Source organism: Heteronotia binoei, chromosome 18, assembly GCF_032191835.1.
Source record: "Heteronotia binoei isolate CCM8104 ecotype False Entrance Well chromosome 18, APGP_CSIRO_Hbin_v1, whole genome shotgun sequence".
Classification (NCBI taxonomy): domain Eukaryota; kingdom Metazoa; phylum Chordata; class Lepidosauria; order Squamata; family Gekkonidae; genus Heteronotia; species Heteronotia binoei.
In genome coordinates this window covers 47,456,423-47,483,791 of record NC_083240.1, presented here as the reverse complement: position 1 = coordinate 47,483,791, position 27,369 = coordinate 47,456,423, and the positions used below count along the sequence as shown (strand labels likewise).

General features: G+C 44.8%; 2 protein-coding genes across 3 annotated transcripts in view; one reads left to right on the top strand and one right to left on the bottom strand.

The window, feature by feature from the left end:
- Positions 1 to 27,369, top strand: part of NF1 (neurofibromin 1) — a 249,271-nt gene that overhangs the window by 167,722 nt on the left and 54,180 nt on the right. For both annotated transcript variants that reach the window (XM_060259690.1, XM_060259689.1), the window contains 4 exons: positions 16,418 to 16,850; positions 20,583 to 20,923; positions 21,617 to 21,819; positions 25,361 to 25,554. In XM_060259690.1, the coding sequence (XP_060115673.1) occupies positions 16,418 to 16,850; positions 20,583 to 20,923; positions 21,617 to 21,819; positions 25,361 to 25,554 (1,171 nt within the window). The remainder of the gene's footprint in view (positions 1 to 16,417; positions 16,851 to 20,582; positions 20,924 to 21,616; positions 21,820 to 25,360; positions 25,555 to 27,369) is intronic.
- EVI2A (ecotropic viral integration site 2A) lies at positions 6,407 to 11,229 on the bottom strand. Its single transcript, XM_060259189.1, has 2 exons — positions 11,093 to 11,229; positions 6,407 to 7,430 (listed from the first exon to the last, which is right to left on the bottom strand). Exon 2 carries the CDS (start codon positions 7,408 to 7,410, stop codon positions 6,586 to 6,588), a length of 825 nt encoding a protein of 274 aa, XP_060115172.1. The 5' UTR covers positions 7,411 to 7,430; positions 11,093 to 11,229; the 3' UTR covers positions 6,407 to 6,585.

Here is a 27,369-nt window from a genome sequence, read left to right as displayed (position 1 = left end):
GGAATGGTACATTGCCCCTGTGCCTCCTCAGTGGGGGGAAGTGCCAGTGCAGGAGTCAGTGCAGAAGTCCTTCCGGGCTGCTGCTTCTCTGCTGGCCCCTCTGCCATGAAGCGCCCCATTGCCACACCCGGAACTGCCCAGAGCCTGGCTGCTAAACAGGACGGGGCACTTCTGTCCCTTTCAAGCCCAGGAGGCTGGGGAAGAGGACAGACAAAGAACGCCAAGGGCACACTGGTGGCCATTAAAGGCAAGAGAGAAAAGGAACACATGAGTGTTTGCAGGACGGAAGTTGGCCTGCTGTAGCCCTAAGACAGTATCTGGGGAGGAAGGGTTTGATGGGGGAGAAATTTTCCAGTTATGTATCCTCCTCTACTTCCTCTCTCACCCCACCATAAATTTCATCCTAGTGCAGGGGTGTCCAATGGGCCTGATCTGGCCTGCAAAGGGCTCCAATCAGGCCCGCCAGCAAGTAACCATTGTCTGCTTTCTTCTCCCCCACCTGCTGCTTTTGGTCACCATTTTTTTCTTTCTCTTCTGTGAGGAGGTAGCAGAGCAAAGGAGTCTCCCCCTCCTTCTTCCCAAAGGGAGAAGTAGCTTCAGCCAATGGAGGAGTTTGGCTCTGTAGCTCTGCTGTGTGATTACGTTTGCCAGGCTCAATCAACCACACTGCAGAGCTACTGAGCCAAGCTTCTCTTCCTTCTAGTGGCTAAGGCTCCTCCCCCTCCTCGTCTCCTGGGGAAGGAGGGAAAGAAGGAGAGAGCTTCCTTTGTTCAGTTCTCTGGATCACAGTGGAGAGGTACAAAGAAAGCAGCTTTAAGACCAGCAACATTTTAGTCAAGGTAGGAGTTTTATCTTGCGACAGAGAGACAGAGGGAGAGAGTGTATGTTTTGTTGGGCTTGTTATGGGTGCAACTGAGTTAGCTGCAAGAAGCAAGAAGTGCAAGAAGTGTCGGTTTTCAGAGACTGTTAAAACAAAATATTGCAAGCATGCAAATGCTTTAAGTATGTCTTATTTTAAGTAAAAAAATCTTTGTGTTTGTCTGTGCCCTTTATAAAGTTTATATTTGTGCTACCTGGCATTACATTTTATGACACACATGGCCCGGACCAGCAAGATCTCATGTCAAATCTGGCCCTCATAATAAATTTCAACAGCCCTGTCCTAGTGTGTCAAACTTAATTATACGATAGCTAACAAGACCTCTTAGTTTTGCCCCAGGTGCTTTCTGTAACAGCCATGTGTTTACTTCTGGCCCAAATACAAGCAACAGGGGAGCAAAGCAACATTCCACAGAATAGTGTTTCCTAGTCAAGGTGCCACTTCTGAAAAGGCCTCATTCCCCGAGTCAGTGACCATCTTTTTGGCGGAATGATTAGAACTTCTGCTGCCTGTGAGAAATGCTCTTCTGAGTTAGGTGACAGCTTATTTCTTTTACTTCTTTATATGAAATATTCTTTATCAGCTACTTTGAAAACATGCTAAACTAAAGGAATTTTTATCATCCCCAAACTTAGAACATTCTGTGTTGACCTGAAATTACTGTGATTATACTGTGGGGCTAAAGACCCTGTCTTGCCGAGCATATTAAAGGATGGATTTATCATTACGTTGTTTGTAATGAGAGGAAACTCCAGCCAGATTATGTTTTTTATAGACTGATCTGCAAGCCCTCTCCCCAAAATGCGAAATATTCCCATTAATTCCTTTTAAAAAATGTAACACCGAGCTAAACTACACGTTATGGGCAGGCAGTAGACAACCCATGGCCACAGATGCCATTTTGGAGGAGTATTTCACCATTTCAAAATTGACATGTGATTATATTCCCACTACCACCTTTTCAAGTGCCAAATCAGCCCCCTTATGACTATTATGACCGAAGAGTATCAGTGCTCTTACATAGGAATTTCAAGGGGAGATTAGAAAGAGAGACTGCTGAATTGCATCCACCTGGACTGAATCAAGACCTAGGTTTCCTGTCTCATTACCAGTGCTCCATGCCTTCTACCTCTCTGTGCATTTCACAACCTAAGACCTAAGAGTATCAGTGCTCTTACATAGGAATTTCAAGGGGAGATTAGAAAAAGAGACTGCTGAATTGCAAGTGCATCCACCTGGACTGAATCAAGACCTAGGTTTCCTGTCTCGTTACCAGTGCTGATTTCTCCATGCCTGCTACCTCTCTGTGCATTTCACAACTAATCAGTCTTACCTGCTATTGTCATTTGCCTGCTAATGTCATTTGGCATCTGAAATCATTCCACTTTCTAATATATAGGACAGATTGATTCACATTCTAGCTCTATCAGAAGAAGTGAGCCTTACTCCACTTCAAAGAAGAAGATGCTGTAAAGTCGCCTCCATGTTTGAGAGGAGACATGACAGAATTTCAATTAATTACTTTCAATATTCTACAGTGAAGGATATATTAATTTCCAGTTTTGACATTTATTTCCTTAACTGTTTTCCCCAGAAATGATCCCAAATGAATGGTTACCGTATGAACTTAACATTACTCCTGTTCGATTATTGAATCTGTTAAACATCTTCATTATGCTGTATGATAATTTACTGCTCACCCTTTACCTATATGTATGGATTGATAATTTCCAGTTTTGTTTCCATCTCTGTCTTAACTCTTATTATTATTATTCATTTGATTTATTAATCACCCTATCCCAGGCTCTGGGCAATTACAAAGAGGCATACTGCCATAAAACAAATACAGAGCATTAAAATTCAACATAACAAAATCAATAAAACTAGAAAACAGCAGCTTAAAAGGTCCAGGATGCATCCTTGTAAGTTTCGATCACAGTTCTGGACTCTCTGGCAGGGGGAGAAGAAACACAGAAAACTATAGGAAGGGGAGTGGGGAGGAAGCCAGCCTTGCCTGGCAACTAACCCCCCCCCCCCTTCTCTGTGTAATGGTTGAGAACATTCTGTTTCTCTGTATCTGAAGAAGTGTGCTTGCACATGGAAGCTTCTACCCAGAATAAAACTTTTGTTGGTCTGAAAGGTGCCCCTGGACTCCAACTTTGTTCTGCTTCAGACCAACTCATCTGCCCACCTGCATCTTTCTACAAATGTCCATTAGTCTTTAAGGTGCTGCTGGACTCCTTTCTGCCTCTGAGACAGATTAACTTGGCTACCCATCTTGATCTAGCCCCTGTAAAAAATAAGTGACGAAGGAGTGGTGGCTGTACCCCTTGCTTTAACAGGAAGCCATGTGGGAGAATTTTCAGTCTGGAGGGAATGGCTACTTTCTGGTTGCTACATGCTGGGTATTGCTGTTGCCTCCTGACCAGGAAACCATAATTTTGTGCTCGCCCTGCAAGCAGGGATCAGCTGGTGCTTTGGAGCCTTGGCTCACAGGACAAGTTCAGACTGTATTTTGCTGCTGCTCCGTCTGGTCTGATCAATTCTTAATAATTCACTCACTTCAGGAGCAGGCAAGCTTAAAGCTCCTTTCTCCAGGGTTTGCCACTGCATCTTTAAAGGTCTGAGACACTGGACTGAAGAAAGCAGCCAGCCTTTTGTGGCTGGGTCCGTGTGAGCAATGGCAGAGCTGAGGGCATGCTGCAGGGTTAGCTGCAGCACCCCAGAGAACAAAGCTCAGTATGAGACTCCCAGCCCTGGAGATTTGAGACTGAGTTCCCCCGCAGAAGCAGTGCTGCAGCTGAGAACAAGCAAGATTCTGTAATTTCCATTCTCGCCTTGGGTGCCCTAACGTTGTTTTGCAATCAGTGTGTTTCTTTTTCTTAAGTTTCTTAAGTAATGTACTGCTTCTGTGTTTGAAGAAGGGTTTATGAAAGCAGGAATCACTATATTGACCTACCTCCACCTGGTTTCCACATTTGTGCAGAAATAAGGTATTGGAGGCAAGGGCTCAGACCACTTCCAGAGTCCTGTAGTAACTTTTCTGGCCAGAGGCACCTAACAAAAGGGAGGGAGGGTGTGTGTGTGTGAATCCCTACGATAACAGATGCCAGATGTTGCACGCTCTGGCAACATGTCCTAGGCTAGACAACCCACACTTTACTTTGGGATCCACCTGTGAGCCGAAGCTCCCACTAAGATCGACCATAGCCAGCACTGCCCTGTAGCCAGAGCGGTGGAGGGAAAGATATGATAAAATTATGACCATAAGGAAATATGCCAGTAATGGAGAGAAGGCAGGGTGCTCAGTTCCCTACTCTTGTTCTCTGGAGATTCCAGTTTTAACACCAGTCGTCAGATGAGTGGCAAAGAGGCAGAAACTTACTTTTTTAAAAAAAGAAATAAAAATTAAAGCTTTGCTTCTCTGAACCCTGCAATATGTACCTAGCACTAAATTCCACATTTCTGAGGCCAAAATGCACGTTGCAGACAGCTCTGTCAGGTTGTCAAGGGATATCCTCTTGTTACAAAATAAAATAGAATTAAAGCTAAGTATTGTTGCGCATACATTTTCTTCTTCATACTGTTTTAAAACCTTATTCTGATCACCATTATTATTTACTTGTTGAATTTATGAAGCGCCCATCCCTGCTGCTGCAGGGCTCTGAGCAATATACAGTATCTGTAAAATCATACACAATATAAAATAACTAAAAACATTAACCCCCTGCCCCTGGTGCGTTTTTCTTGCAAAATTTAAAAAATGGAGTGATTCTGTCACTGTCCTTTTAGGGTACTGTCTATTGCAGTCTGGTTTATGATGGCTTAGAAGGAAAATTATCACCATTTATTGTTTTCTCTACCGGGGGGGGGGGCGGTGGTGGTGACTGATGGTGTAATCTTCTCACTGGGGTTACTTTGCACCCCAGCTCATGTCAGATATTGGGGGGCAGAGTTACCTCAGCTGTTTTAATTAGAAACATGGTTGTAGTACCAAGCTGCTACAGCTGAGGTTTCATTTGGCCAAAGTTATTTGTTCTGTTTTCTGCAAAATTGTTACTTTTACCATTTTATGAAAGAAACAGAGTTGTCATTTGAACAAAACACCTTAAGGACTAACAGTTCACTCATGTTAAGGTGTCCCCTGGACTGCTGGTTTGTTTTGCTACTTCAGACAATCACAGCTCCTCATCTGGGTTACAGGTGTCATTGGTTACTGAGCATGCATATTGTATATAGGCATGTCCCACAAGGCATAATTGTTTCTGCATTTTGGTTTGTAGGAACTGACTTCTTATGTCAAATACAATTAAATCCCATTGAGGCTCAAGTGTCAGCACCTCAGAATCAATCTGGGGCAGCCGGTTACCATCCCATGACTGAACACATTTCTTTGTTTCCCATGAACATGACGAGCAGTAATGTATGAATAAAATAGAAATGACTTCTGGTGAGTTTGAAAGTTAGAACAGCTTGCAAATAATAGCTATTACTGCATTCCATTTTTATTTCCTGAAGAAGTTCAGAATGGTGTACATGCTGCCCCCCATTTTATCATGTAACACCCCTTTGGAGTAGGCGGGGGGGGGGGGCGGCGACTGGAAGAAAATCACCCACTGAGATTTGACCCTGGTCCCAACATGACTGGCAAATGCAACATATTGGCTCCTGTTTAGTTTATGACAGACCAAGATTTTACTCTCAGCTGTGTGGAGGTGGGGGGAATCTGGATGTGGATGACTCTTGTTTTAACAGAAGAGAATTTCTTTGGAACGAATTGAGCATTCCCCCAGATGGTTGTTTAGGTTTGGCATTCTGGTGTGTGTTGCCTCCTGTTCCACACTCTCATATAAATTGTTTATTAGCATTGAAAGCTTTACACTGGTCCTGCTAAAAAGGAAATAGGTTTTCCTCCCCTTCTCCCTCCTTTGTAAAAGCAAATTTAAAGAAGCTTAAGACATTATCTGAAAGTGGGTAAGCCATATGGATTCATAAGTAAATGCTCTCAGCCACCACTGGTCTAGTGCAAGACAGAGCAAAGGAGGAAACAGTCTGTTTCTGTCTCCCCTTGGTAGATGGGCTCCCATGTATGGGCAAGTACAAGGATCACAAGGAGACCTTCTGGTGATGCTGCCCAGTGTAGGTTCAAGCAACACAAAAACCTGCTTGTGTGCGAGAGGGAACACGGACCTCCTCTTGCGCATGGACAGAGGAAGGAGGCAGGGTGGCAGCCCAGCTGATTTGGGATGGAGTGGGGTTCAAGCAGGTAAGAGCTGTCACTTCCCCTGAGGTCATGCTGCACGCGTTGAGAGAGAATCATACGAGAAGAGATCCATATGACACAAGCACTGATCCAGGACTTTACTTGTAAACCTTGTTCTGTTTCTCAGGCTTCCTGGTGACTGTCTGCAGGGGAAGACTTTCCTGATGTTCTCCCCACCTTGCATAGTTCTGGTTTCCACCCAGTAGAAATGTTGCCTTTCTCTTTGTTGAGTAACTTTCAAATTCTTTAAAACATCAACATTTGAGTAGCTGTGAAATCTTTCTTGACTCCAGAATAATGTGGGGCGCTTTTGTCTACCGTGACAGCTCATATATCTGTAGTACCCCAAAGATCACCAGCAGCAGTTTCTACCTAGAACCCAATCTGCTCACAAGAGCGGTGTGCAACTTTCAGGTTTTTAAAATGGCTGCTGGAACTTGGCTTAAACCTCCACCCTGGCTAGGGTGCTGTCATGTGATTTTGGTGGCATCTCTTGGCGCTTCTGTCTGTTGGATATTTCTCTAGCTAGTTTCTTTCCAGCTTCTTCAAATTGCTCATGTTCTGCACTCACTCTCTCCAGCCCAGGGCCTTGTGTTTTTGGATTGGTTCCTGGTGTTTCATTGGACGTCCTCTGCAGTGTTTCCAAACCAAGAGGCCACAAACTGTTCCCACTTAAAAAGTCGCCGTTGCTCCTGGGCAGGCGCTTGCTTGGGTGTCTTCTCTTGAGATGGGACATTTTGCTTGCCAGAACTACAATGACCAGGAGTAGAAGAACACCGATAAAGACAAGGACCCCAATGATAATGAAGCAAATTAACATTATTCTCTTATTGTTTTCATCACAGATTTCATCTTTGTTAGCTGTAGCCTGCTCCTTGCCAAGGATCCCTGATCCCTGATCAGTGTTAGTTGTAGTGGTCACATAAAAAGATGTCAGCACCTCTGGTGTTAGTGTTGAGGGTGATGGGGAAGCTGACATCTCTGTTGGTGATCTTGATTGGAAGATGGATGTCTCTGTGGGTGATGCAGATTGGAAGGCAGATGTCTGTGTTGCAGAAGTAGTTTTCTCCTGTGTAACTGTTGTAGTAAGAGCTGTACTTGGTTTTGTTGGCTCCTGGCTTGTTGGGCTTTGACTGGTAGGAACTGCAGGACTTTCAGTCATTCCCAAGGGGACATCAGTAGCACTTCCTCTCGCTTGTAAGTATAATGCTAGGATGGAGCCCAGAATGAAAGCCAGATGTACGTGTGAGATGGCCATCAGTTTCATCTTGGGGGGATGGTTGTCACCTGCAAGGATAGGGAACCAGTAAGGTTAAATTAGCTTTACAGTCAGAGGAACATTGGATTCAATGGTTAAGAAAGATCTTGTTGAATGAATATTTGTTAGTTTGTTTAATTGACAGTATATTTGATTTTGATAATGGAATTGTTTATTTATTCATTTATTTCCAACCCATTCTGCCCTAGGGGTTGAGGCAGTTAACAATCAAGCCGATCAAGCCTGCAGGCTTTAATACAGTCAGTAAAAATGGGCAGCTGTTCCACATTCTGACTTCAGATCTCAGGTATAACTATCTCAGACTGAAGACTTGTTACTCATGTGCGTGGTCTCTCTTCCCAGCCTCAGAGACACAGGAGAGGAATAGATGCACCGTTTCTTTTGGTTATTTATAGTATCTTGTGTTCTGTTAAAATTAGAATGGATAAATGTTGTGGCTGTTTTCCCTTCTGTGCTGAATTTTAACTGCTTGTACAAAACAGATTTTGAGTCCAGTGGCACTTTTAAGACCCACAAACATTTATTCAAGATACAAGCTTTTGTGTGCAGGCATGCTTGTACAAAAGATTATTCCAGAAGTCATCATTGCCTCATAGACAGGGAAAACAATAAAAGTTTATTACCATGACCAAAGCAAAGTCTCCAGAATTCTCCTCCCTGAAGTCTCTCTAGTATTTAACACCTCCAAATCTCTGTTCCCTGCTTGAAGTGGGGGGAGGGGAAGAGACTGGATCATTCTCTTGTCTATAGCTAGACCTATGAACATTTCTTAATAGGTAGCTGATGTAAGCCTGGAAATCCATTGACTGACTTCCTCCTCCCTGCCTGTGCTCTGCCCAGAGAGAGAGAAAAAACTTTTTAAAGCTCAGAGTAAAAGCTTTGCTCATTTCAAACCTCCAAAGGAAAAAATACATTTCTTCACAGACCCCTTGAGTTAAGAAGAGGCCTGGGACATCAGACTAGGTGTCCATCTGGTCCATCCCCCACCCCCACCCCATTTTACACAGAGGCCAGCTGGTTGCCCTGGAGGGGGGACCAGCCAGCATGGCACAGAGGCCAAGCCTTTCCTCTGATGTTACCTCCCAGCACTGGGTTTTAGAGGTGTAGTGCCTCTGAATATGGAGAGCTAGATTAGTTCAGTAGCGCCTTAGAGACTAACAAGATTTTCAGGGTATCAGCTTTTGAAGGTCAGAGCTGAATACAGAGCATCACTTTATTCCCCATGGCTCGTAGCCTTTGATGGACCCGTTCTGCATGCATCTGAGCCCCACATAAAGCAATCAGTGCTTGTGGCCGTCACTCCCTCCACTGGCCATAAATCCCACAATTTAATTTCTCACTGAACAAAGTGAGAAACAAAAACATTTCCTTCTGTCTGTCCTGGGCCTATTGCCCATCAGCTCATTGGACGACACTAGGGTATAGTATTATTTGGGGGAGGGGGCTCCCTCTAGCCACCTTTTCTGTATCTGTGGCATCCTTGTTATGTCTTGACTTTCCAGCCAAGGAATGGGAACAAGACCCTCATGATTTTTACAAAGTTAGTAGGGAAAAGCCCCCGGGAAGCACATAAAGAAGCAATAAAAAGCATCAGCTATCCACACTGAAAGAAGAATTTGACTTCTAGCATAGCAGCTTCCTGAGGTATATCCTTTCATGTGCAGGACTTTGATCCTGGAATGGTAACTCTGCAGTTATTAAATGTTTGGCCGTAGAGGTGCCACCGGGGCGGGTGGGGGGGAGGGGGAGCAAATAAGTGAACATTTGGGGTGGTGGATCTGTGGGTGTGCCATGGAAAATGTGACATCCGGCATTGAGTTGACAAAAGCAGCTCAAGCATACCAGAGAGCATAGATGCACTCTACATCTACGCAAACAGGCACTTGCTTGTTTTGCCAGCTCTTCCGTAAGCTGAAATTTTCCCCTCCTACATGAAAGTAGCAAAATATGTGAAGATCAGCAGCACTTCCCCTAGTTCTTTTATGCAAATAGAAATTGAAATGTTCAAACATACCCCTCCTCCCCACACTGCAGTCATATCACTGAGCCTGGGAAGTTGCCTTGTGTGGACTTTGACCCTGCATCCCTCTGCCTCTGTCTGCTTGCAGCTTTCCAGGGTCTCTAACAGAGACCAGTCCAGATTTGCTATTGAGGTGTTTTTAGCTGGAGGTTGAATGTGGTCCCTTCTGCATGCCAAGCATCTGCTGCTCCACCATTCAGCTACAGGCCTCAATATGTCCTACCTTTTGCTTCCCCACTCCCAAAAATGGGTGATTTGGATCCAAAGAAAAATTGCAAAGTAACTGCAAATGTTCCAGTGTCTTCTGAATTCAAGACTTGGGTTTGCATTATACAAATGTTTAATCCCTTGGTCAGCCTTGGTCATTATATTTGGATTCCGCCCCCCCACACCAATTATTTATTTTTATTTTATCTTACAAAAAATGTATCCCCCTGTTTGCCCCTCACAAAGGCCCCCAAGCATTTGTTGTTGTTGTTCAGTCACACAGTCGAGTACGACTCTTTGCAACCCCATGGACAAAGTCACGCTAGGCCCTCCTGTCTTCCACCATCCACTGAAGTCTGCTCAAATTCATCTTTGTTACATCAGTAACGCTGTCCAGCCATCTCATCTTTTGCCGTCCCCTTCTTTTGCCTTCTGTCTTTCCCAGCATCTTCTCCAATGAGTGCTCCCTTCTCATTTGGTGGCCAAAGGATTTAAGCTTCAGCATCTGACCTTCCAATGAACAATCTGGGTTGATTTCCCTTAGGACGGACTGATTGGATCTTCTTGCAGTCCAACGGACTTCAAGAGTCTTCTCCAGCACCACAGCTCAAAAGCATCTATTCTTCCGCGCTTGGCCAGAAAATGCTTGCGAGGGGCCCCAAGCATTTAAAAACCATTAAAATAAATCACCCCAAACACACATCATTCAAGCAAATTAAGAACAGAGTCAAAATATGTACAGAGACATAAAAGTGGCAATTAAACTGGTCAGGAATGAGGGATCCCTGGGGAAATGCAGAATGACACCAGAGTCTTCACCTACTGGCAGAGGCTACAGATTCACTTGAGTTTGTTCCGCAGGACATCACGGATGGATGGATGTTCCCACATGGGTTCCACAGTCCCCAGTATAGCCTTTGGGGAGGGGGTCAAAAAGGGCCTCTCCTTCCTCTTGGGCTAACGGAAAAGCTGACAGGATCCAACCGTGTGTGTGCTGTGCTATTTAATGACAACATGTTAAGGATTTCACTTAGGTTCACAAAAGCAAAACCTGGCTCTAATGGCCTCTTTATCCATCATTGGTCACTTCAGTTATAGGGCAATTTTTGATAATAATTCTTGGCATTTCTATGCTACTTCCATGTACTGAAAGCACTTCACAATATTATCTTACATGGTTGTTACTATGAAGTGCGATAGATTTCCTTCTCAGGTTCCTAACTGCCTTTCTGCTTTCTGGGTATTTTTTCCTCACTTCAGATAGATAAATAACTTTTAATGAAGGATCAGCAGGGGCTCAGAAGCATTTCCCCCTCCCCCAGTACATTGCAAGCATGAAGGCTTGTCTGCGCGAGGGACTTCTGTCTTTTATATCAAAGACGACAATTTGATAGGCATTGCAAAGCAAGAGAGAAAGAGAGCCCAGCGCAGTGCTCTTCTTACCTGGTGGAGGAGCCGACAGAGAGTCTGACTCTGAGAAGTTGTGTTAAGTTAGCTGCCTGTTCTTTTTTCCGGCCCCCACAGTGCCAAACTCTAGATGTGGGTGATGGGAGGGTTTCTGTTGCTGTCCTTTCAGAAGAAAATGTGCATCCCAAACACAGTGTTTAGTTCTTCATTTAGAGAAGCAAACCACAGAGATGACACACTTCCTCTCTGTTGAAAGTGTGCCATGAGGCTTTAGAGAGGAAGGGGGGAAACAGCCATCTCCCCCAGAAGGTTTGGTTTTGGTTTTGCTCCATAATAGCCGTACTTGGTGTAAACCCAGCCTGTTTCTCTTTTTTGTGTTGGATTTAAATGGAGTTTCCATGTATATCATCCTGGACAGTCTTTCTGTTTTTCTGACTGTGGGTGCTGCTCTTATATCCTGTGGTCTGGTCACTGGTGCTCATCCTTCGGGCCCTGCTCTGTTCAACCACATCACCCTCTGAAGGGTCTTTCCTTCAGCTGCTCAGAGTTCCTTTGTTGACTTCTCTGTGGCAATCAGACAGGCCTGCCTCTTCTCTGACAGCAAGACACACAGGCTTCCTTAGCAGCTGTTTTTAGCCTCCAAATTCTGTTTTGTTGGGTAGTTGGGGGCAGGGGATCCCTTGGTTTGAAGGCCCTCCCCCTACTTTAGGGTTATCAGATAGTGTGTGTGTGTGTGGGGGGGGGGTTGAATGTACTCTGAGCACTCCAGTATACCCTTTGGAGACCATTTCCCGTAGGGTATAATGGAGAATTGATCTGTGGATATCTGGGACTTGGGGGGGAGCTGTTTTTTAAGGTATATTTTCAGCATAACATCTGTTGCGTTTCCTCAAACCCTGCCCCCAAGTTTAAAAAAGATTGGACCATTGGAGTCCAATTCTTTGAGCCAACTCATCCTCCATTATTTTCAATGGAGGGAAGGCATTTAAAAGGAGCACAGTCCCATTAAATATGATGGCCAAAACTCCCTTTGGAGTTCAGTCGTGCTTGTCACAACCTTGCTCCTGGCTCCACCCCCAGAGTCTCCTGGCCCCACCCCAAAGCCCCAGGTATTTCCTGAGTCAGAGTTGGCAACCACGCATTGCAGTGTAGTTTTATGGCCGTTCCATGTAAGCCTGCCTTGAGCTTTGGAAAAGTGGGGGCATTTTCATTTTAAACTAATAAAGGTAAGTGTGACATGATGAGCTTAGTATTTACTTGTTATAATTAAAGTTAGCTTCCCCCCCCCCCCCCCCCGCCACTACCCCATGGTGTCCTGGCCTTAGAAATCACACCTGAGGTCTAGAGAAGACCAGCCTCAATTCATGCTGTGACTAGTGCAGGGTGAGCAGCTAATTTAATTTAAATGTTATTTAATTCGAACTGATGGCTGTTCCATACCATTGCCTGAAGGCTCTCTGGACCTGACCTGTGAGCAATCTGGGGACTGTGAATGGCCTTGAAATGGTTGTAGGGAACCACATGAGGAGCCACAGACAGCGAGGTAGACCTTGCCAGCAGCCACCTGTGGGGAAGTCAGTAAGGAAAGATGGCACCAGGACAACCTGTGCTAATGAAACTCTATTCTGCCGCCCAAACGAGAGGTCACAACACGTGAAGGAAGAGAAAACAATTACAATCAATTCAGAATGCCTATTTTAAAAAAGGAAAATATTTTGTTTCGTCTAGAATATTAATTAGTTTAGTAGTCGCTTTTTGACCAAAAATGCATTCAAATTAAAACTCAGGGGGGAAAGTTGGTGCATTTAAAATAACCCACTTCAATATGAACTGTGATAAATCTGTCTAAAAGTAAATATTCCATTTCCAGCAGTCTTTATCGATTCCTCCCCCCCCCCTTCATTTATGTGCTGCTTCTCTGTCAAGGCTCCTGCAAGGCTCAAGCCAGGAAAACGACCCCCAGCAGAGGCTGTCTTGGACCTTGGCTGGCTGCCTGGCAAAGGGCCTGTCCCAGGCCACTGAGGAGGCCCAGTTCCTCTGCCTTCCCCTTGCATCCTTCTCAAGTCCGCCCAGAGGGACCCATCAAGGCCAAAGCAACTTTGCCACTGGTGGAGAAGGGAGCAGGGAATGCCCCTGGACCACCAAAGAGGCCACGCAGGCATTAGGGGAGCTGGAGCCCCATGGCGCAGAGTGGTAAAGCTGCAGGACTACAGTCTGAGCTCTCTGCTCACAACCCGAGTTCGATCCCGATGGAAGCTGGGTTCAGTTAACTGGCTCAAGGTTGACTCGGCCTTCCATCCTTCCAAGGTCAGTCAAATGAGTCCCCAGCTTGATTTGGGGGGGGGGGGGAGTGTAGATGACTGGGGAAGGCAATGGCAAACCACCCCATAAAAAAAGTGATGCGATGTCACCCCAGAGTCGGAAACAACTGGTGCTTGCACCTTTACCTTTATGGACAGAAGCTATGGTGACAAGTCAGGAGGGAAATCAGGGGAGACAGAGTTAAGATGTTGACTGGATCCAGTGCAGTGACTCTGTCTGGCACACTTTTCAAACCTGACTGATACCGTTCAGGCAGAAGAGGAAGCTGACCCCAGTGGGGTGGGGGGAGAAGAGAGCAGCAGTGAAGGGGCAAGGACGCCCTGTGCCTCTGCACCTATCAGAACCTGTGGCTGACTCTGGCCCCTGGGGAGGTGTGGTGGAGGCTGAGGCCCTCCAAGGCCATGGCCTCTCCTCTCAGCCGACTAGGCTCAAAGCCTGGGTTAAATGGCTGCTGTAACCGAGCCCGCGATCCTGGAGCATGTGAGTGTCAGGGCACCTATTCAAGCTCCTTAGGGAAGGAAACTGGACTTCGAGGACCTGCCACACATGGGCTTGTTGTGCTGAGCGCTTTATGACTTCCTCTGCTGGCACATTTCCCTCCTTGAAACAGCAGTGAAGCTTTTAAAATAAATGTAAAAGGGGGCTTTAATTAGCTTGTTTTGGTATCTTCAAAGTCTCTGCTGATCTCTGTTCCTTCGAATGCTGTCGGACTCATCCAATTAAGCGATTGTGTGGGGGGGGGGGGGCGTGCTGCAGCTCCTGGCACAGACAATGTCTGGATTCCATCAGGGGGAGGGGGGGTTTGGAACTGAAAGGCCAGTTGCTGCGTAATTAAGGCAGCGCTGCTTTGATAAATGAGCTTATTTCCTTTTGGGGGTGGGGGTGGAGGCAGTTTCAGAGTTGGAGGAAAGCAGTTTGGTGAGGAGTCCTGGCTGTGATCTTCAGTGCTGCTTCTCTTTTTAGAGCAGGAAAAGTTTCCTTTCGTGGAAAATAGGTATCCCTTTCTGTTTGTTTTTAGAAGGCTGTGGAGGTGGGGAGTCTGTGGGCCAGGTGCATGCATTTCTCACCCATAGTTACCTGGAGTTAGTATGTATGTGCTTATCATGTAAAGACACAGAGGGCCTGCATTCTTTGATGCAAGGGGGAGAGTCAGTCGAACACTGCTTTCCCAGCCAGAGCGAGGGTGTGGGGGGGGGGCAGAGGAGGAGAGGCAGATAGAGCAAAGTGGGTGGATGGGGGTGGGGGGCTGTGCTGCCACCTGCGTCAGCACAGAAGAGAAGGAGGAGGGATTCCAACAGGAGGAGGAGAGGGAAGTGACTTCAGCATGCCTGGAAGACTGCCTGGTCACTCCCAAGTGACCACCTGCCTACAAGAGTGACCAAGTAACACGTATTGCAGGAGCTCTTCTGTGCACTGCTGCAAATATTTGTATGTGAGGGATGGGGAAGTGCTTTTAAAGTATTATTTTTCATTTTTGCAAAACAAGTTAAAAATACAGACAAGAAAAGAAGATTACATAACATAATTGTATGTATCAAAAGATGATGATGATATATAACAAAATACGTGAAATAGAAAATATTTCTCCCCAGTACACCCTTCATTACATTTAAAAGTTTTTGGGTCACTGTTTATAAAATACTTTAAAACTTAACTTCTGTTGGGATACATTTATATTCAACATTTCACATTTTGAATTTTGTAAAAAAGTGTTTTGAAGGCCTATGTGATGAATGTGCTTAGGGAGCTGGAGAGCCACAATTGTCAACAGTTTCCTTTCTATATGCATCTGTAGAAATATGAATTTCTCTGCTGTAACATATGAAGTGGCCTTCAGACTGCCACCATGATAAGCATGTTGTTTGTAAGTAAAGGGGTGTTCACAGCCATTCTTTACAGCAGGGCTCCCCAACATGGCGCCCTGGCACCCGCTGACATGGTTTTTGGAACCACTAAATGTTCTTAGGAAGTAGGAGGAGCTAGGCAAAGTTTTTGTCTAGCAAGGCTTCTGATTCTCTGTTGGAGATTTGATTGACGTGCAGATTTTTTTCTTTAAATGTTGCTTTCACAGCAGTAGCCACTACAGCACAAGGGTCTATACTGTTACTGAAGTTAAGCTGTGGCAATCATTTTGTAGCTGGATCCGCCTCCTGAAGCAACCATTTTGAGGCAGCCATTTTTTTGCTGTACCCACTATGCCATGTTAGAATTCTAAATGTGTTCATGGTCTCAAAAAGATTGGGAAAGATCAGTCACAGTCCTGTGTTATTTTGTGTGTAAATTGATCTGTCTCTTTCCAGCAAGTGCTCAAGGTAGTGTTCTGAGTCCCCAAGAGGAAGGCAGACAGTGCATAAAGTGGAATAAAATTAATAAACAATAGTATTAAAAACAAAATTACAATTGAAACCCACAAAACCTATGTTAGTAAATTTAGAGAAGCAATAGTAAAGAGAATTACTAGTTAAAAGCTGGTGTTAGTAATGAGGCCAGTAATTGAAACAGCAGCAGAAGAGGGACAGTGGCAGGGCCTGGCGATGCGGCCTTGGAGAGTGCCCCTGCCCGGGCATTCATTCCCTGCTAAAGGAGGGCCCATGAAATAGAATGCCATGCCCAGACCTAAAGATACTGGGAAGGATGTGTAGGAGTGGCGGCTCCCTGTAACTCTCCCGGGTTGTTTTGAAAAGCCATCTGTAGACGGACGACTCTTCTGAAGAAGTTTGGTTAGAAGTCTTTCAAGGCCCTTCAGATATCAACATATATGACTTAGAGAGAGATCTGCCCGGCTACTCTAAATTGCTGCCTTTTCCATGAGGGATGTTTTGCCCTTATTCCACCTTGTCACTAGCCTGATGGATGCTCTGAGCCCAAATGGTAATCGCTGCTGTTTGTCCCTTGCCAGCAAAGTCACTGCTGAGCTAATTTCTCTGCAGAAATCTCTGGGGGGATGACCTCTTTATGTTTTTGTCCTAACCAAGAGGACTCATGCCAAGGTGTGCCTCCAATCTTTCATTCCTTTGCAATTGGTTTTCCCTTTTCTAGATTCAAAACTGGCCAGATCAACGGTGACCTGCTGATATACCACGTCTTGTTAACTTTGAAGCCATACTATGCTAAGCCATATGAGATTGTCGTGGACCTCACTCATGCTGGACCCAGCAACCGTTTCAAAACAGACTTCCTTTCCAAATGGTTTGTGGTATTCCCAGGGTTTGCTTATGAAAACGTCTCTGCCGTTTACATCTACAACTGCAATTCTTGGGTGAGGGAGTACACCAAGTACCACGAGAGACTCCTGACAGGCCTCAAAGGCAGCAAGAGGCTGATCTTCATTGACTCTCCTGGGAAACTGGCAGAACACATTGAGCATGAGCAGCAGAAACTTCCAGCTGCCACCTTGGCCTTGGAAGAAGACCTCAAGGTGTTCCACAATGCTCTCAAGCTGGCCCACAAGGATACCAAAGTCTCTATCAAAGTGAGTCTTGTGTGAGGCTGCACCTTTCCCTCCAAGTGTCGTCAGGGTGTGTGGATGCTGCAGTTGCGGTGTGCAAGGACTGGCTTCAGAATGCCCTGCCTGCCCTCTTTTTTAAATTACATTTTTATTTTGGAAAAAAGAAATCAAAACACTAAGCTGTATCCTAGTGCTCTGTTGTGTAAAGTTATAAACTTTCCTCCATCTGAAGGAGCCTTGCTTGCAGCTTAAGTGGCTCTTCGTCCAACAGACACATGCTACTCAGTGCTTAGAGTAACCAGCATGTATTTGAATATTCATTTGTTCATTTGCTCCACAACCTTCCTGCCAAGGCACTCAAGGTAAATTGCAGAGTTAAAATGTTAAAAGACAGGACAATGGAACGGAAATTATCTGAAGCCATAAAGGTAGTCTCTATAGCAGCTGATGGCCTCAGTATGCTCTTCTGCCTTCATTTTATAATATAACTCAATAATTTAGCAAGCCATCTGCACGAACAATACAACAATCTAAATCTTTGAAGTGTCTCCAACCCTAGAACCAGTTTGGAGAGCCAGTTCAGTGTGGTTAAGTGTGAGGACTCTTATCTGGGAGAACCGAGTTTGATTCCCCACTTCTCCACTTGCACCTGCTGGAATGGTCTTGGGTCAGCCATAGCTCTGGCAGAGGTTGTTCTTGAAAGGGCAGCTGCTGTGAGAGCCCTCTCCAGCCCCACCCACCTCACAGGGTGTCTTTTTGGGGGGGAGGAAGGTAAAGGAGATTGTGAGCCACTCTGAGACTCTTTGGAGTGGAGGGTGGGATATAAGTCCAATATCTTCTTCTTCATCTTCTTCTTCCAGAACTCTCATAGAATCATAGAGTTGGAAGGTATCTCTAGGGTCATCTAGTCCAACCCCCTGCACAATGCAGGAAACTCACAAATACCTCCCCCTAAATTCACAGGATCTTCATTGCTGTCAAATGGCCATCTAGCCTTTATTTAAAAACCTCCAAGGAAGCAGAGCCCACCACGTCCCAAGGAAGCCTGTTCCACTGAGGAATCGCTCTAATAGTCAGGAAGTTCTTCCTAATGTTGAGCCGGAAAATCTTTTGATTTAATTTCAACCCATTGGTTCTGGTCCTACCTTCCGGGGCCACAGAAAACAATTCCACACCATCATCTATAGGACAGCCCTTTAAGTACTTGAAGATGGTGATCATATCACCTCTCAGCGGTCTCCTCTCCAGGCTAAACATCCCCAGCTCCTTCAACCTTTCCTCATAGGACTTGGTCTCCAGACCCCTCACCATCTTCGTTGCCCTCCTCTAGACCCGTTCCAGCTTGTCTATATCCTTTTTAAAATGTGGTGCCCAAAACGGAACACAATACTCCAGGTGAGGTCTTACCAGAGCAGAGTAAAGCGAGAATATCCCACCCTCAAGGTTAAGAAATCAAAGCTGTATCTACTTTGTGATCCAGCTTCCATTTCTGCCCCAGGAGACCAAGAAAATCACACCTTTTCTTGCTTATGACCATTTATAAATAACTTGACATAAAAAACCCAACAACTTTAATTTGAAAGTGAAACCCCAGAATTTATCACCCTGACAATGCCATATTTAATTTTAAAGAATATTAATGTTAAAACCAGAGAGAATTGCTTAAAGGTATTATTTACAGATGTTATTATGACTCCCAAAAGTGTCGGTGGATTCATCTGATCTTTGCTGGTGAGGTAAGAATCAAGAAGTCTGCTTTTGGCTCAAAATGTTGGAAGTGCCAAATATTTAAAATATATTGGAAACCGATACAAAATACAAGTTGCAAAATATTAGGTGTCTACTTGGAAATGTCTCCATTATCATATTTATTAGGATATTGTTCTAGAAAGATGTATGAAGGCCAACTATATCTCCTGAGACATTTACTCACGTCAACCAAGATATTACTCAGCATTAGAAAAGAGAGTCTTTGTCAAGCATGGAAGCTTGGTTACCCAAAATTTGGCACGTCACAGTAATGAATAAACTGTCAGTTCTCAGAGGAAAAGCTTTCAGTAACAGGAACATCTAGATTTTATTTACACAGTGCTAGTTACTGTTTATTCACTATTGGAATAGAGGGATTCCTAACAAGGATGTCAGGAAAGAAGTTCATGTGTTGATATAATTAGTTACAGTTTGTATATATTGAGAGGATTTTAGTTAAATGAAAAGATATTTTGAGGAGTGCCATTTTATATATTTAAATAATTTAATTTTTGTTAATAAAGGAAATGGGAGAGATCTGTGCTGTTTTCTTTCCCTCAACATTAAAAGCAAGAATCCCACATCAGTTAGCTCTCAAGAAGCTTGCCTATTCCTTGTTCAATTTTTATAAGGTTAATTAGAAAATTCAGATGCCACCCCTCCCGCGAAAGAAAGACGCAACAGGCCATTTCACACATTATGCGGTGGTGGCTTTTTTTACCCATTCATGTTTAATAACTGGCAGGACCACTGCAGCCTGTTACGAGACATGATGAATGGAACAGGTGAAGATGAAGAAAGGCACAGAAAGTAGATGAGCTTGCATCACAGAGAGACTAGGAATAAGGCCTGTTGTGGAGAAAAATACAATGGGCTCTAGAAAAAAGGCTCTAGGTGAGTGCCCTCCCCTTGCTGTCCTCCCATCCATCCAAGTGAAGGCATTCACTTCCCCACTCCCTCCCCCCCACCTCAAGGGGAGCTGATCTCTGCCATCTGGAGAGCAGTTGTAATGCTGAGTGATCTCCAGCCTTCACCTGGAGATCGGCAACAGTGGTTCCTCAGGAGGAAATGGCTGATTTGGAGGGTGGAGTGTATGACATTGTACCTGTCTGCCGCTCTGACTTTAGCTTTCCATCACCTCTACCCTCCTTGCAGCTTCTGCATAGGAAAAGGACAGTCTTTCTCCACAGTGGGGTGGTGGTGGTAAAGCAGCTTACGTCATTCTCCTTTCCCCCCTTTGATTTGCACAATAAGCCTGTGAGGTAGGTTAGGCTGAAAGTCTGTGACTGGTCTGAAATCACCCAGTCAGCTTCCACAACAAGAACCTGTGTCTGTCAGACCCTGCTCGGACGCCCTAACACCTATGCCCTCCTCAGACTGCACCACAGAATCTCCAGGAATTTCCCACCAACCTGGAACTGGCAGGACTGGCCCCAAGGAGTTCTCCCTTAGAGGCTTTTAGTGATACCTTTCAGACCAACAGTCTCTCTCTGACAGGGCTTTTTTCAGCAGGAATGCATTCAGGGGGTGTGGCCTACTATGTAAATGAGTTCCTGCTGGACTTCTTCAACAGAAAAACCCTGTGTGAAACAGTGGTGATGTCGGGAGGTGTAGCCTAACATACAAATGATTTTTTTTTAGAATGATAATGTTGTTGATCTGAAGCTTAGGACTTCAATCTCTATCTTGCTTTCCCTCCCTCCCTCCCTCTCTGTATCTGGTCTGCTTGCTGGGGGACACCATTTGTCCCCCTATCTCTGGCTGCACATCCCACTTTCAGGATTTCACCAAGTATTGTCCATATATACCTTCAAGCCTATTATTGCAGATCTCAAAAAGTCAAGTCCTTTTAGAAAAAAGTCCAGTAAGTTCGGTCCACTTCAAAGGGTTTAGGAACTACTGCCTTAATCTCTTTAAGGGAGCTCTGGTATGTGATCCTGTTTTTTGCTTTATTATTTTCCTGTACAAGTTAAATGCTTTTCTTTTTCTTCTCCTTCCTTTGTGCAGGTTGGTTCCACTGCCGTACAAGTAACTTCTGCAGAGCGCACAAGAGTCTTGGGCCAGACTGTCTTCTTGAATGATATTTACTATGCCTCTGAAATAGAAGAGATCTGCCTGGTGGATGAAAACCAGTTCACCTTAACCATCGCCAACCAAGGCACACCTCTCACCTTCATGCACCAGGAGTGCGATGCCATCGTCCAGTCCATCATTCACATACGGACACGGTGGGAGCTTTCCCAGCCAGACTCTATCCCACAGCACACAAAAATCCGCCCCAAGGATGTGCCAGGAACACTGCTGAACATTGCACTGCTCAATCTAGGAAGCTCAGACCCAAGTCTGCGGTAAGGATCCCTTCACTTCTCCTGACCATTTATTACAGGAGCTATTTTCTTTAAGGACTATCTTGTGCATACTCTGGTGATCCAGAGGCTGGGCCACCTGCACATCTGGGAGAGCATCTCTTCTGGTTCACAGGCAGGGAGGGAGGGTGGGCTGCCTGGGACAGCATTGCTTTTGGGCTGCCTGATGCTCAGCCTTGTCGATGCTCTATATGTTGATAGTCTTCCACCCCCTCACACCCAGGGGTTAGGTTTGGGATGACACCCATGTCAGCCTAGCCATACAAGCCCTGATCAGGGCTTCTCAACTTGGGAGAAAGCCTTTTCTGAAATACCTTCAGAACTGTGGAACTCCCTTCCAAGGGGAAGCACATGAAAGTGTGTCATTGATGCATCAAGCCACGGCTGCTCTTTTTCAAAGAGCTTTGAGGAACTCTCTGTTGCCTTGAAATGGGTAGCTGCCCCTGTTGCTTTTCTCTGCTGCTGCTCTGTGGTTTTAGTCTGGGTTTTGAGTTTGTTCTGAAGATTTTAATGGAAAGGTGGGGTAGACAAAGTATTTTAGTAGTGCAAGAAGATAAGTGGGAGATCTGAAAGTACCTTTGAACTTAATTTTATGACATTGTTTTTTGAGGATAGCTTCTGCAGGTTGCCCTGCGGAAACATTTTTTAAAATGTATCCCTTATTCTTTATTGCAGGTCTGCAGCCTATAACCTTCTCTGTGCCTTAACCTGTACCTTTAATTTAAAGATAGAGGGCCAGTTATTGGAGACTTCGGGCCTGTGTATCCCTGCCAACAACACCCTTTTCATTGTCTCTATTAGTAAGACTCTGGCAGCTAATGAACCACACCTTACCTTAGAGTTTTTGGAAGAATGCATTTCTGGATTTAGCAAATCTAGTAAGTAGAGGTGCTTTGTTTCTTCTCCATTATAATCTGTGACAAAGCTTGCTTTTGAGTGTGTATGTAAAGGACATACTATTCCAATTCGATCTATTCATAATATTACTTATTGCTTTGAAATCATAGATGTACCTTTTGAAATCATCAAAACCTTACAGTGTTAGCAGTTATAATGCAAATAGCCTCTCAAAGGAAACCAAAAGAGCATATTTTTGTTAGAAACCAGTTCTGTAGCTTTGGGGAAATGATGCTTATAAAAACAATTACTTCACAAACCAGCCACATGGTATTTACTTTCACATCTGAAGCTTTCCTGGAGCCCTGAACTCCAAACTTGAACTGTGTGACCTTAAATATAAGCAGTGATGGTCCTACAGGAATTGATTCTGGGACTAGATCACTTTGGTCCTAAATAATTTGCAATTAGGAGGGGAGCAGTATAAGTTTGCAGATAATAACAGATAATTAAAGGCAGTGAAAACTGCGGCAGATTTTGAAGAGATCCAAAGAATCTGTTTGGATTGGATGAGCAGAGGAGCAAGATGGAAAAGGAAGAGCACTGCAGGTGGATGTAAAATGATTCAAGCTGGAACTAAATATATGCTGATGGAGTTTGAACTGGCTGAGTCTGAGAGGAAAGAGATCTTGAAGTTTCAGTCAGGAACTCACTGAAAATGTTAACTCATTGACCAGGAGGTGTGAAAAAGGCAGGCTCCATTCTGGGTATTATTAAGAAAGAAACTGAAAATAAATGACCAATATTGTAATGTCCTGTAGAGATTCATAGCATGGCCTCATTTGGAATACTGTATGTACAGTGCTGGTCATTATATCTCATTGAAGATATTTTAAAGCTGAGAAAATTGCAGGAGAGGGCAGCTAGGAAGGTGGAGGGATTGGTTTGCTTCTCCTGCAGTTAGAAGCTGAAGAGTCTGGTGCTTTTCAATTTAAGGAGAAGGTAACTAATGGGAGACATGACAGAGGATTATAAAACTGTGCATGGGGTGGAGAAGGTAACTAGAGAGCTTTTTCCTCCCTCACACATAATGCTAGAATGTTGGGGCACCAGATGAAGTTGATGGGCAATAAATTAAAAGATAAAAGAAATGATTCTTTACTCAGTAAGTAACTACATGGCAGACTTTGCTGCCACAGGCTTAGATGGCTTTAAAATGGGATTAGTCAGTGTCATGGTGGAGTGGCTGCTAGCTGTGGTGACCAAAGGAGACCCCTGTGTAGAAATCTCCGTGCCAGAAGCCAACGTCAGAGGAAGGCCTTGGCCTCTGTGCCCTGTGTGTTGGCCCTCGAGAGGAACTTGTTGGCCACTGTGTGAAATAGGATGCTGGACTACATGGATCTCTGGTCTGAGCCAATGGACTCCTCTTGGGTAATGCCAGCACTAAAAGGAATATATACTTGTTCATGTTTGTAAGGAAATGCTTAAAAAGGTGTTATGGGAAGATTGGCTGCTGTGATTTCAAGGTGCATCATTTGCTGTCATGCTGTTCTTTCTCCAGCAGTTCTCTTGCCCCTGCTGACCAGTAGTTGCCAGTCCGCCCTGTCCTTGAAGAACGCCCATTTCTTTCATTTCTGTTTTCTATGAGCTTTCCTTTGTTTCATTTCCTCCTTCCGGTTGAAGTCCTTGTTTTGTTGGGGTTTTCCCACCAACATTTTTATAGCTGTGTGAAAAAGCAAATAGCTTATGTTTTTAAAGATCCAGTTTTGCTGGCAACTGAGGGATCTCTGGAATTTTGTGGTTTAGCAGTCCTCCTCTTCCTCCTCCTCCCGCATCGGAGGGTTTCATTAACAGGGGAATGTTAATGAAACAGGGTAACCGAGAGGTGCCTCTTTCCTGATGTTGCTGCCAGTTCTGTGTGCTGGTCAGCCGGCTAGGGGAGGGTTCAGGAGCCAGGCAGTGTCAAGACACACACAGCACCCCAGTGGTGCCCAGAGCACTTCATTGCCAAGATCACTTCATTGGAAGCACCTTGAGCCCCACTCCATCTTTGCTGGTGGCTGCTTTCAGGGAAACCTTCCTTCGTTCCAAGAAAAGAACAGAAATTTGAAAGATGCAATATTGCTTTTAAAAACAGGTGTTTAGTCTTTTTATGCTTGTGGTCTCTCTGATGAGATGGAGGGAAGTGATACGCCTCCAGGAGACAAGTTAAAATTTTAGTGAGTTTTTCCATCTTCCCTGAATAAAATGATTGCAGCACAGATGATCAAGTCCAAAGTACAGAGTGACTAGAAATCCAGGTCTGACAGTAAACAGATTCTTCTGAGCCCAGGGTTGTTGGCTTTACTTATGTACAAACAAATGCATGCAGATTGCTGGTAACTTGTTGTTTTATTCTCTTGAAGGCCCATTCTTCAGCAAGTGGATCCGCCTGTTTTCCCATTGAGGATTTCTCTCTCTTTCTCTCTCTGCAATAAGCAACACAAACCCAAATTGACATGTTCAGATTTGCAGAAAAGTTTGAAATCTAAAAAAACCCAAAAACAATCCACAAAACATTAAAACTTAAATCACCCCCTCCCAAGCAACACCTGTAGTTAAAGAAAAACACACACAGTGACAGTTATGGCTGTTGCTAGGCAGCCATAGCAGTATTACCAGTCTACAAGCCTTGGTTTTTGTCAGTGAAAGGCAGGGAGAGGGGGCAAGGCTTTTCCAGGGCTTTTGACCTGTGAGAGGAGGACTGGTCAGGGCCAGGACTCTCAGCAGCCATGGAGTGACATGCTTGACTCATCCAGGCCAGGGTGCTTGCTACTATTCAACTGCAGCCATCCCCCATAAACCATCCATTTCACAAAAGCCGTGTGGTGTAGTGGTTAGAGTTTCAGACTAGGATCTGGGTACAGCTTCAGAAGCGATTTTAGATTTCGTTTCTGACTAGCTTTCCCAGCCTAGACACCAGGTTAGATTCTTTCAAGCACACAAGCTTCTAGCTCCGCTAAGCTGCCTCGTTTTCCAAGAGGCAGATGAAAATACTGCAGGTCTGCTTATCACCACAGACAGGCCTAAAACCCCAGTTATTTTTTCCTCTGCCAGAAATAGAACTGATCCCGCTCTGCTCTCTGGACCCCTCCGGAGGCAGACCTGCTGCCCTTCCCCTCATACTAGGCACTTGGTCGCTAGAGTAAAAAGGCTCAGGCACTAAGAGTTGATTGGCTATTATACCATTCAGGGGCAGGACAGCCTCCAATCTGTCACAGTGCTTGTCCAATGAAATTGTTGACTTTTCAGCAGCTCCCAGGCATGCTTTCACAAACGTCTTTTAAAAGTTCTCTCATCTTGATCACCCATTTGCCCAGGCAGTAAGATGGCTGCAGTTCAAGAAACCCAAGCCGCTGCTGGCACTCTCATGGCTCCTGTATCCTTGAAGGTGTTCCCTTTTTTCAGTAATCCAGATTATGTTCATTTTCCTAGGCCTTGCTTTAGATGCTGTCAAACTTTTGCACAGGATTCTCCTTCCCAAAATAAGAGAAGCGCCCTTGCTGGGCTTCGGATTCACTGCAATATTCCATTTCATTTCAGGTATTGAATTGAAGCACCTCTGTCTGGAATACATGACTCCCTGGCTGTCAAATTTGGTTCGTTTCTGCAAACACAATGATGATGCCAAACGGCAGCGAGTGACAGCAATTCTCGATAAACTTATCACAATGACCATAAATGAGAAGCAGATGTACCCTTCCATTCAGGCCAAGATCTGGGGGAGTCTGGGGCAGGTATGGATTTTTCCATGGTTCACCTGTATGTAGCTTATCTTCCCCACAGTCACTTGAATATCAGCTTTGCCTTGTGCTTTGACAAGAGTTGCAAATCCGTTTGGAAAAACATGCAGGCTTTTTAAATTCTATAATCATATTCAATAAGGAGATAAGACAGGAGAAAAATGTTTTAAATGATAAACAAATGTTAAATTCTCCTCTTCCTTCATTCCTCCTCAGCAGCCATGGCAGTTAAGGTTCAGAAAGGGTCACTCATGGCAGGTGGGGGGAGTTCTTCCCATCTAGCATGGGAGATACCCACATTTCCACATACAGCTGCCAGAATGGCCTGTGTAATTTGATATAGTTGAAGAAGGTGTGCTGGTCACTTTGCATGGTTGTGGATTAAGTATTATGAGTTTTTTTTCCTTCTGAAAACATCATTTGCAAACTGTAGGGCCTGGTCTTAGAAGAAGGCTCAAGTGAGCAACATCTGCTTGTTTGTTTTAAAATGTTTATATTCCACACATCAACATAACCCTCTAAGAGGTCTCTCAGTTAACTGTAGCGGAAAAAGTGAAAAGGTCACATGCTCCTATGGATGGTGTGGAATTGTTTTCTGTGGCCCCGGAAGATAGGACCAGAGCCAGTGGGTTGAAATTAAAAGATCTTCCGACTCAACATTAAGAAGAACTTCCTGACTGCTAGAGCGATTGCTCAGTGGAACAGGCTTCCTCGGGAGGTGGTGGGCTCTCCTTCCTTGGAGGTTTTTAAACAGAGGCTACATGGCCATCTGACAGCAATGAAGGTCCTGTGAATTTAGGGGGAGGTGTTTGTGAGTTTCCTGCATTGTGCAGGGGGTTGGACTAGATGACCCTGGAGGTCCCTTCCAACTCTATGATTCCGCCACTCCTCCCAGAACCTTCCAGAATCTGCTCTCTCTGATTTGCCTTCTGGCCGCATGATTCATAACAACGTTGTTCCTTGCAGTACCATCAGTCATGATGTGAGTGTTCAGCTCCATCCCAAGGGGAAGCAGGGTGTGGGGAGAGGCTGGAGGCTTGCTTGCTTATTTTTTTTCCTCCTTGGGCAAATCATTTGACTCATGAGCCATGGGTTGCCCATATCTGCTGTTCACCCCCCTTGCACACCTAGAACATTTGTATCCTACCCTTCCTAGAGGGACCTGGGTGCCATGTACCTGATTCTCCTGTCCTCATTTTATCCCCTCCTCAACTCTGAAAGGTAGGTTGGGCTAAGAGGCTGTGATTTGCCCAAAGTTCACCCAGTGAACTTTCTGCTTGGATAGCAGTTTGAACTGGTTTATCTCAAATTCTAGTCCGATGCTTGAACTGGTGCCTGTTGAAACAGATAATCATAAGTTTCTTATGTTGTTTCTTACATCATTGTCCATCCTCAAGCCCTTGGCTAGAAGATGCTCAATGATGTGTCTTTAATGTTGGAAAAGTCACACAACTATGAGGTAGTGAATGCACTCCACGCAGAGGATCTGTTTAATCCTTTGGCTCTCTTCAGTGTTTTGACTGTCTTTTATGAAGTCCTCTTTCAAGAAAGACCTACTCCAGCAAAGAATTGTTTTTGCTCATCCAGAAAGGCTTCTTTTGTTGGAGCAAGGGCTTTCTTTGTTGCAGGAAGTCCCCTCTCACCATTGGGGGAAGAGAGTTGTAGGACCTAACTTTGCTGAAGGGAGTCGTAGGATCCAACCCAAAATCCTGGGTGCCTTGCAAAAACACAGGCCTTGAAACACTACCGCAGGAAGTTGTGCTGGAGTCAGGTCCTTGGTCTGCCCAGCCAGAGCCTTCAGCACTCCTG

Coding starts and splice junctions, on each gene's coding strand:
- EVI2A (XM_060259189.1), bottom strand. CDS start 7,410: ATGAAACTGATGGCCATCTCACACGTACATCTGGCTTTCATTCTGGGC.